General features: G+C 31.1%; 1 protein-coding gene across 1 annotated transcript; it reads right to left on the reverse strand.

The window, feature by feature from the left end:
• Window positions 1-5,723: 5,723 nt before the first annotated feature.
• On the reverse strand, window positions 5,724-11,173 carry LOC129005047 (uncharacterized). Its single transcript, XM_054433808.1, has 4 exons — window positions 10,661-11,173; window positions 10,165-10,244; window positions 7,267-7,410; window positions 5,724-6,628 (listed from the first exon to the last, which is right to left on the reverse strand). The coding sequence occupies exons 1-4, from the start codon at window positions 11,101-11,103 to the stop codon at window positions 6,573-6,575; spliced, it is 723 nt and encodes a 240-aa protein (XP_054289783.1). The 5' UTR covers window positions 11,104-11,173; the 3' UTR covers window positions 5,724-6,572.
• Between the last annotated feature and the right edge of the window lie 2 nt (window positions 11,174-11,175).

Here is an 11,175-nt window from a genome sequence, read left to right on the forward strand (position 1 = left end):
AGACTCATTCCCATATTATCACAACGAGGAAACTTTACTAGGGGAAGTTTGTATGAAATAAATCACAAAGTCTTTTGATTAATATGATCTATTAATATAAAAATAAGCGAATAGTAATAAATAAATCAATTAAAACTAATTATAATTAATGTTAAAAGATGTACACTCAAATAAACCCTGTACACAAAACCTTTTTGAAGAATTTTGTAATTTATTTCGTAACAATCTTCATTTGGATTAACTCAACATTTGTTAGGACTACGTAACTGAATTTTAAGAAAACTAGTCAGTCGTAACTCAAATTGGTTTAATATTGGCAATGATTTAAAAAAAAAATGTATTAGATTTTTCACCGGTTTCGCAAAGATGTGAAGAGAGCACATGTTCCTCCCGACATACACTCTCTCTTCGAATTGGCTAAGTGCAATAACTGACGAGTTCAAGTGTGGTCAGGTCTCGGTTCTGACATTTGACTGTGATTTTAGACATTTTATGATTTAGCGTTAAAATAATTTTTGGTACCAAAAAAGAATTATCGGGTTAACCTGTTTTATATCTATTATGAGTTTCTGGTTGATTTAATACAACTGTTATAATATTATTTATAGGTTAAATCCAAAATATACAATTGTAGATTTTAAAATATTCAAAGAATACCATGCTACCAAAGCGTTATTTCCCTATAAAGTTTAAAATTCACTAAATGATGGAGGAAAATAAACAAATAACTAAAAAAACCATGTAAAACATATTTGCAACAAATATAATGTATAATCTTATAACTATTTAAATCTATAACAATATAAGAACAAGCCCACTTAAATTAAGAATATAAGAAATTATAAACTAACTATACTTTAAAAGGAAACCAATGAGATGAGACACTAACTTTATTTTGTGTAACTTCTAGAAGAGGTAATTTAATTCAGCAGACACCAGCGCTGGATAATCCGATTCTTTGAAAGTCGATGTTTCATTTGAAAAGAAATTTTGATGTTACATTTTTCCTGGCCTTTTTCCGTATTTGAAAGAAAATGTAAATTTTTTATATATTAGTTTTGCACCTTATCTCCTTCCCGTATAAATTATTAGTGTTAATTATGTGCAGGATGCAATCCTTTAAGAATTGAATGTTCTGAATTTACAATACTAAAATTGATTTCACAGACTCTAACTTTAAAGTTTGTAAAGGGATGCAGTTTTTTTATTTTTTTATTTCAAAGCTACAACATTTTTTAGTAGAGCAGGTTTTATTACTTTAAAAACAATTAAAACATTTCCACGTTCTAGCACGACTTCAGTCAGTAGCAGTATTGTACTACAAACTTTAAACTTCAATAGAATCATATACACAGACAATCCATTAAACATCAATTTTTAATAACGTTTTCAAGGCTTGTAGTAATTTAAAATAAATATTACCAACAAGTACTATACTCATAAATATTATCAGCCATCTAATTTGCATGATAACAGAAACATACTGGACTCATTTTAAGGATCATTTATTTATCCAGACTAGCCTAAATCACAATATGAAATAAAAGCTAAGAGTATTTTTACCAGGGTTTCTAAAATATCATTTTGTGTATGGATCTTCTTATGTATTTGTATGGTTTGTTATTTACTGGACACTTTATTAGCTTTGAAACGGTGACATTGACTTTTTTAAATTTTTTTTATATAAATATCTTACAGGTTATCAATATTAAGTTATGTTCAGAGTCAACCCCCTTGAATCATTTGATTAGTTACTAACCTCGAATTTTTAAAAATATAGTTTGTTTGTAGTAATCTACATATACTAGCTCACCCAGTCGTTTAATTGTTTCTTGCCTCTACATTTAACAATATAAACATGGGCCAAAAGTGCTAAAAGTGTCCGTCTGTATGTGATTTGTATAAAATATTGGCTAAGGAAATGCCAATTCCGCCAGTGGATGAACTCGTGGTCAAAGCGGATGAGATGTTCTGTATGCAAGGTCACGAAGGCAGGATTACTAAAGTGGGCTTCTCAGGGAAGTCCTCTGATGTGCTCGCATCTACGGACGTACATCCACAAAATGGAATATGGTGGGTTCACTTATTTAAATTATCTAATTTTAACATTGATCAACTATTATTTTTGGATCTGGAATCTGATCCTATCATCAGGAGGAAAAGTACCTTAAATATAGCCAGATTAGTACATGAATCCAACCAAAGCTGGAAAATGACAAATGAAAAGCCATACAGATAAGTATACTAGTTAAATAAAGAAACTTATGACTTTATGACTCGATACTTATGACTATTCATGCTAAATATTGCTCTTACACTTGAACTTACACAACGTATTATTATTAAATGTGTAGTAGACTTTCCATGTCTATTTAGAAGTGATTTAGAAAGGTATAAAAAAGTATCAATTTTCACACCAACAAAGCAGCCTGCTTCAATCAACGTTATGACATTCTTACACTTAAGCTAAATAATACCTATTGTATTTTTTTCCTTTAAGAATATTTTAAAAGTATACTTAGTGAACACTCACGATGGACTCGATCAGTTAAGTCTAAAAGGTTGATAAGACTGGATTAAATAAAAGGACTTTAACAAGTTTCCACGCAAAGTTTTGTTTCAAAACAACTTGAGCATCCGAGATAGCGAAACTGTAAAGAGGAATTCTTACAAACTTGGTAATGCCATTGACTTCGGATACTGAGGTAGTCATCCATCTATATGGACCAGGTGTAGCAAGTTTGCTTCTAAAAGAGAACATAAATTATTGTCACTTTCATATAGTTAGGTATATTGAAGTTATATTTTTCTGTCAATTTCTAAAGCTGTGACAGATTACATAAAGCAAGATTTCATTGTTTATTAAAAGTTACTTTTAAAGTTTGGTGTGGTAAAAACGTTAGGGCCAAAAGAGAAGACGGCGTTTTAGAGCAAAAGACTGTGTATTCAACAAATTTTAAAAAATAAATATATTTTTCACCATGTTTGTGGGAATGGCATGTTATTCCACGGTAGTGTGTACTGTCAAAGCTTAAGCCCCTCTATGTTGAATTATTATTGCTGTCAATCAAAAATTTTGTTTTCCATTTATTTATAATTTTACAAACACTTTTAGTATTTTTGTACTAACTTTAGTATGCACTAGTAGAGTACCCAACCTTCTCACAGGGTTGGTTTGTTTATTTACAATGGTTTTTGAAGACTTTTTTAGATGACAAGCATGTGAACAAAATATGTTATATAATTAGCACCAACACTTCATGTTCAAATGAGCATATACTCATTAAGCATTAATGAGCACACGTATTATTAAGTTTTAGTCCGTATTTTATGAGATCATTTTGTGTTTAAAACAAAACTCTGTTGGAAATCATACATTATGGATGTTATATATTTTTAACGTCCCAAATAAATTAAACACCCCTGAACAATGCTCAGGCCCTGGTACTTTAGATATTTGACTTTAATACTTTAAACCTAAGTATTACTAAAACAAAATAACCGGGTGGATTAAAATCCCATTTTGCGATATCAATAATCCCAGAGAGGATTGGACTTAAATTAAAACGAGATATCATCCAAAAATCCAATTGCATTTCTAAACTAATCTTTTAGTTTCATCCAAACATCAATTTTTTATATTGGTTTGAAACATTGCTAGCTGATATAAAATCATGACCTTTTGCAAAAATATATTATTTCCGTTATAGAAATTAGAAACAATAACATTTTACTATAAGAACATTGATTATTTTTGTAGTTTATTAAATTAAAGACTTGATTAATTTGGAATTCTAAATAAATTGGATTTTGAATGTTTCACATCCAAAATGAAACATAGTAATAGCAATAGCTAACAGATATAAAATCGCATACAACTATAATTGGAATAAACATTCAAGATACCGGTATTAAATTAATTATAGGATTCCTTTATTAATCTGAATATTTTTTTCCTTTTCTTTCTTTAGTGGTTAAGACAATTTTTTAGATTGGCTTAAAACACCTACTTTGTATGGTCGCCATTTCATTGAAAAGTATTAAAGTATTAAAAAGTATCCTAAAAGGTCTTCTTGCAATAATTCATTTAAATGAAATATGAAATTTCCTTTGCTGCTTGGAACTTAACACATAATATTGAAGTATCTAAAAATCTATGTATTAATGCAGAAACAATGCTTTCACAAATAAAGGCATTATTATATCTTTCTTTCTTCCTTCACAGATTAAATTTTGTATTTGTTTGTGAACTTTACTATTGTGCATTTTACAACAGAATTTTACATATCAGTATGTTCCTCTAGACGTAAAATCACTAAATTGGGATTCAACTGTTTTTTTTTACAACATAATACATGCACAACAAGTTATTACATTGTAATAGGAACTCAATTTGAATTAGCAACTCGTTTCATTACAAAAAAATCTTCAAATATTCTTGATAAAAGTTTATGATAAATCACCCTTTTCAAAAAACTTTTCAAATAAAGCTGTAGAAGTAATTAAAATGTCAAAGGGACCGAGATGAATGTGAATTTAGAAAGAACTTTAATTAAAACACTGATAAATAGCCAACATTTCTTTAATTAACATTCCCTGAAGTAATTTAAGCTAATGAGCTAATCAAACTTGCTATATTTATTTGTATTACATATTGGTTTTATGTGATAGCTAGGAGTGAGGGGGTTACAAAAAACCTCATCCCTACTAATATAGCTCTTGAAAAAGGTTGAGTCCTTGTAATAAAACTATGCACTAGTAAGTTTATATCAACTGGGATGTCACAGCTTAGCACTGCAATTGCTAAACCATTAATCAATTAAATTCTGTAAGACAAATGCTGGTATAAATAAAACAATGTAATTAGCCAAGTATAAAATACATAGTATTGAACTAAATAAGACAATAACATAAACAATAACATAATTTTAAAATGTATCACAATACAAAAAGTGTCCACTCACTCACAAAATTATTGAATTTAGGTGGTAACAAAATTAAATGCAACTGACAGTGGAAATAAGTGGTAATTTTATAGATTGATTTGTTTGTCCAAAAGCTGTACCCAATGTACTACTTGTAAAATAGAACACTACTTGACATAGAAAGGTAATCATTTACCAAACAATAGTTAGGAACGTTATTGACAACTATCACAGCTTTAGATTATACTATCAATTAGAACTAGTAAAAGAGAGGCAGTCTAGTGGTAGAGTGTGGGCTTCAGAGCCCGAGGTCCAAGGTTCAAATCCCTCCAATCACTAATGAATTTCATCTATTATGCCTGACCCTCTACTCTAACCTGAAGTAAGTAATATGTAAAACAGTTTCAGGCTAGAGCCTAGCATAGGCTGGGAAGTTGGTACATAAAAAAAAATTAATAAACACTATCAATTAGGATGGGGTGTAGGGAGGGACGAGGGAAAAGCTCCCAGGAACATTGAGATTCAAACTTCTTAACACAAGAGGTAGGGATTTATTTTTGTCCTAGGGCGCTAGGCACAAGTCCGGAATTGTTTTTCACAATTACTGTACTTCAGGCTAGACCTAGGGGTTGTGGCATTATTACTTTGGCGGATTTGAACCCAGGACCTTAGGGACTGAAGTCGCACTCTAACCACTAGACCAGCTCGCTGCCCGGTAGGGATATTTAATAAATTCAATTTTCTTAAAATGAATCCTATGCAGGATTGAAGTTTTAAAAATTATATATTATTCCCATATTTAATCCCTTGGTATAGTAAATATGGAGCTACCTCAAAAGGAATCTTGAAAAAATGTTGACAATTCAGAAGCAATATATCAAAGCTATATGTTAAAAATTAACAACAATTATTCAGCAAAAGAAAAGAACACTATAAACTTTCAAGAACCCTCACTGTGTATGGCTTATATGTTCTTGACTATATAGTGTTTTTCAAAAACCAAATTTTAATCGTTAAATTAATGTAAGCAACCATAAATTGATACACACAACAAAAATAATTTTGTAATTGGAAATCATAACTAAGAGGTTTCAAACAGGCTGTCAATGCAGGGCATATTTTTTCTAATACCTACATCCCTTTAAAAATTAAAACGGAAGAATACCCCAGTATTTAAACAAAAAGAGTCAGGGAATAGTTATAGACCTGTCCGTATGTTCTTTAGAATAATTAAAATGGTTACCTTAGTTTAAGCATTATTTTTAGTTATTTTGAGCAATTCATGTATTACTATGTATACTTATGAATAAACTATGAGTAAGACTATGTCAATGACAATTAATTTTTGTTATAACTGTACCATATAATTAAAGCGAAGGGGGCGGGAGGGAAATTTTAGTGTGAATACACAATTTGCTCTTCCCACATTCTGCTTGACACTCTAATTGACGTGAATTGTAATGAGGTAATTAATTTATGTGTTGTAAATATTTATCCTGTAAGAATATTTTGTTATTTATATAAAGACTTGGTCTGAAAACTGTAACCCCTTACTTTGTCAATGATATGTTATGTATCTTACGGCATATAAAGATTGATTGATTGATTAATTTAGGCAAAGTTGCCCTTTAAAAATTGGTTTGTACGCTACAGATCTGATTCTTGTGTGGCATGCTTCTCCGGCAATCTTCTTCTTTTCATCTCTGAAAATTGTAGATCAGTTGAGTTATTAACTAAAAGTTATTATGAAACTGGCTAATAATATAGTTTCACGTCACAGCTGTAATTCATACAATTATTTCAATCTTTTTTCCTTTTCTGGGGATAGTTTTCAAAACTCTCTGATCTTAAATTACAGTATTTATTTTTTTTTATGAATAACAAAATTATATTGTAATATATACTTGATAAGTTCAGCAGTTATTTTTTAGACATGCTAGCTGTAATCGTATTGCAAAAACTTTATTTAAATTTGAATTTAATGATAAACTGCAGAAAACCATTAAGATGTAAAATTGTTGGCTGTTAATAGGGAAACCATAATCAAGTTCTTATTATTTAAGAGCTGTTAAACACACACAATCAATTAGCCAAGTCAGAGAAAAGTTGTACAAATGTCAATGGAAAGTCTTTTAAAATTGCAATAATTGCATAGAAGTTATTCAATGAGTAACAAGGGGAAGTCTTAATTATCTGTTGTACAAGTCTTATGTTAGGCTGTTAAGTATATTAAAACCAGTAATTAAAAATCAGTTTACTAGGACTGTCTACTGCATGTAAGGATAAGCTTATAGCAATCATTTATAATGTATGCAGCAGTATAGAATGTTTTCTAGATTACCTTCCTCTAACTCTGTCATCATGTAGTCCACTTTTCTGTTCCTTTTCCAGCATTTATGAATTGAAAAGTAAATAACTGCAAAGGTCAGAAGGAATAATGACAGAAGTATGTACCAATAAGACTTAGTCATCTCGACAAAGAGATCTGCAACATGAGGATGAAAATGTACTAAACATTGTAAATAATTGGTAACTACCACACGAAGATAGTCAGATAGATGATTGTAACAACTGTATTTGTATACGATAGAAAGTTTACAAATTTTCAAATAGTTATACGGTACTCCAGTTTAAATTAGTTCATCATTTGCATTTTACTAATACAAACTGAAGTAATAATATTGTAGAGAAGTAACAATAAATACCATGTATTATTTCTTCTTAACAATATCATTACAAGAATAATTTTTCAATCTTAGCCTCTTGACTAAAAAACTAAATTTAGCTCTATAATTGAGTTTCTCAACTACAGCCAACTCTTTTGTGTACTGTAGTTTTTGAACTATTTTATCCATGGGATAATTGCAGACATTTTCCATCACAATCAGTAAAAAAAAATTTCAAAACCCTTTTAGATCTAGAATATGATCCCCTCCTTGGTGAAAATACTATATCCTAAATCATATCCTAAAACACAGCCAGTCGAAGCTGGAAATTCACAAATAAAGAAATATCAAAATTTATGGTCGTCAAAACAAGAAAGTACAAACCCTGAAGGAATAACAAAAAAAAGTTCAAATAGGGGGTGGTTATATAAAAACAATAGACACATCTGAGGTGGTGGCTAAAAAGAGAGGACAGACGTACGTAATTTATTGTGTTCATCAAGCAACCTTTATGATTGACTTTGTATTAAATTGCAAGTAATGAACAGCAATGAGAGCACTTTTGTAAATCTTGTTATTAATGTTTCTACATGCAATAGCCTCTCCACAAACAACATAAACTAGACATAGGGACATAAACCAACACAACACCGGACATGAAACAATCTTCACCCTTCCAATCCACAAGCTATAATTATGCCTACTGAAAGAAAACCATCCTATAAAGGAGCTAAATACTTCAACCTCCTTCCAGAACAACTTAAACAACTGAATAATTCAGCCTCTTTCCATAAAAAAAAACTCACAGACTGGCTGCTGGAAAGATCCTCCTAGACTGAGGAGAATTCATCCAAACATGACTTATAGATCTTTTAAATATGACTAGGTGAACCAGTGCGAATTCGCATGAATAATAAATTAGGATATTATAGCAACGTCGTTAGAAGTTGCGTCATTGTATCGACGTTGGTCTTGAGCTCGATCGTTGGCTATAGTTCTTTTTGCTGTTCAGTAGGAGTATTTTGAAGAACGGAGCTCATCATGCTGAAAACTTGCGCGTATGGATTAATATCAACCACATGTTGAGTCAAAATGTGAATGAGTTCAGTGCTGCAAGAGCCATTAGCTTTGTTTAGCATTCTTTCTTGAACAGCGGTTTTGATGTCGTAGATATAAATTTGGGCATATGTGGGATGCTCCCCTTCTGGTTGTAAGGTGCCAATTGATAAATTGTGATAAATGAGTGATAAATTGTGTCGTGCACCTTAACACGAAAGGCCCTCCACTGTTATGTTCTTCAATTTTTAGCTCGAGTGCTGACCATTGCGAGCGCAGAGTTGTACGATCTAATGTTCTCTTTGTAGTTTCTGCTCAAATGATTTGCTCCATTTAGTAGGCTCTGGATATAATAGCTCTCTTGGTATGGTGGTAGATTTACTTTTCCTTTATGGAAGCAGGATGAAAATCCTTCGCCTCGTCCTCTTTGTTCTTCTTTAAAATGTAGCACACCACATTTTAATGCCATCTCGCCAAGTGAATGCTGCTGAGTTCTTGTATTTGTCAGTGTAATTTTGTTAGTACACGTTGCCACTAACTGTTCCAGCTCCTCGTCTGGGTTCCTTAGGTTTTGCATTGCTTGCCGTATGTTGACTCGCCGTGTCTGACCAGCAATATTTCTTTGTCGTCGGGTCCTCAGCATGTTTAAACGAAAATAACATGTAAAACTTTTCTCCCGTCGTGTCCTATAGGTAACATTTCCTTGCCGGGTTTCTAATTATTTTTAAAAACACGCAAACTGTTTACATTTCAAAACGAAACAAAACAGCTGGAATTTATTTTTTTAACTAATGTATTTACATCTGTTTCAGAATATAATAACATTCAAATCAATCACAATGTTTTCCTTATGGAAGGAAATTTGAGGGCAGCCCACGCCCTTAAAAAGATATATTTCGAAAACCTAAAGCCAGTTTGCACATCACGAACATTTTGGTATGTAATATGTGGGGTTAAATCTTAAAACAAAAAAGCCTTATTGTTCACAAAGTTTCATGTCAGGTATTAAATATATAGATTAGTTGTTGTAATCAACTAAGAACCTGTGAATCCTATGACACTATACTGTTATTCGATGAACATGTAAATAAAGTATATTGTCTTTAGTCTATGCTGTTGTAAAACGTGAATTTATAATAGAAATTAGAGGGCAGTTAAGTTTACTTACAGAACACTCCTAAATTATAAGACATCTTTGTCAGAAGTAAAATGAACAATGCAACATTATACTTTTCACAAAAAAAAAACAAGGTAGACAAGTTTAATTTTTAATTAATGAACACTATCTCCATAATAATCAGCTGACAAATTTTAAAGCTGGCAAAATGTAAATTTGATGTCCTCCATCACAGCAGGATCTGTTTTGACCTGAGGATAAAAAGATACTAACTTAGATACTACCATTGACTATTATATGTTGTATTAATAGTCAAAGATACTACCTAAAATCTGTTATTATGACTAAAATACAGTTTTATACATGAAAATAGTCTTAATTTAGTTGGACCGAAACTTACCTAAATCCACAAAATTTACTGGAGCCTTGAAACACTTTCCAAAATTAATCTGAAGCTCAAAACTCTCACCACAGGAATCTCTGTTCAACATAAACACTTGTTAAAAGAAAAGATGGTAAATGTACCAGTCAAACTATTGGTAATCATACAACAACAAAAGAGTTAAAATACATAATCTAAACCTTCTTATTCATTAATCTTATGACAATCTATTGCACCTAATACTAATGTTTTACTTTATTTGAAATGTTTTATAGGCAAATGTATAAAGGGGCAGAAGTGATTCTATGTAAAAGTTAGACACACATTTTTGAGTATAGAAATAAAACTTATATGAACCACTTGGTTTTCTTTTTAAAGTCTCTTTGGTTCAATTAGATCTACTAAGCAGGCCTAAACAGTTCTTATAATAATATCCTTTTTATGCTAGCTTTTAATAGCTCTGTAGTAACAGTCTTATAAGGTGCAAGTAAAATGTAAAGTAAAAGAAACTCACCCAAATGTTGCAATTGAACGAACACACCAATCAGATTTAAGTTTATCTATCTTTAGGAACTCTTCAAAGGACTCCTCAGTCATTTTTTCTTTTACAATCAGAGGCACATTGTTTATTTTGAGAGTGAACCTCGCCAACTTAACATAATCTTTGGTACTGGTTTGATGAAACTCTGTATTTGTAATTTGTGTTGAATATGTACTAAACTCACTAGATTGATAATCATTTGTGCTCAAATATTCAAAGTCATATGTGCTATAATAATCGTGTGTGATATCAAAATCAAAGGCAGCCACATTGTCAACCATTATTGGTTTATTTTCTGTTGTAGATTTGATGGTCGATTCTTCATAATCCGTACTATTGAATTGTAAGTAGTTCAATGGACCGAAATCTTCAGATCTTTTAGTAAATTCTCCTGTTGTCGATTCTTCATAATCCATACTGTTGAATTGTAAGTAGTTCGAAGGACCGAAATCTTCAGTTGTTTTAGTAAATTCCCCTGTTGTTGATTT

Source organism: Macrosteles quadrilineatus, unplaced genomic scaffold, assembly GCF_028750875.1.
Source record: "Macrosteles quadrilineatus isolate MER2022 unplaced genomic scaffold, UCM_ALF_1.0 Scaffold_14__1_contigs__length_3811126, whole genome shotgun sequence".
NCBI lineage: Eukaryota > Metazoa > Arthropoda > Insecta > Hemiptera > Cicadellidae > Macrosteles > Macrosteles quadrilineatus.

Bases quoted from the DNA above. Each gene is read 5' to 3' on its own strand.
- LOC129005047 (XM_054433808.1), bottom strand. From the start codon at position 11,103: ATGGATTATGAAGAATCGACAACAGGAGAATTTACTAAAAGATCTGAA. The intron at 10,245-10,660 runs GTGAGTTTCTTT...TATGTTGAACAG, and splicing joins CGTTCAATTGCAACATTTGG to AGATTCCTGTGGTGAGAGTT. The intron at 6,629-7,266 runs GTAATCTAGAAA...TACAATTTTCAG, and splicing joins GATGACAGAGTTAGAGGAAG to AGATGAAAAGAAGAAGATTG.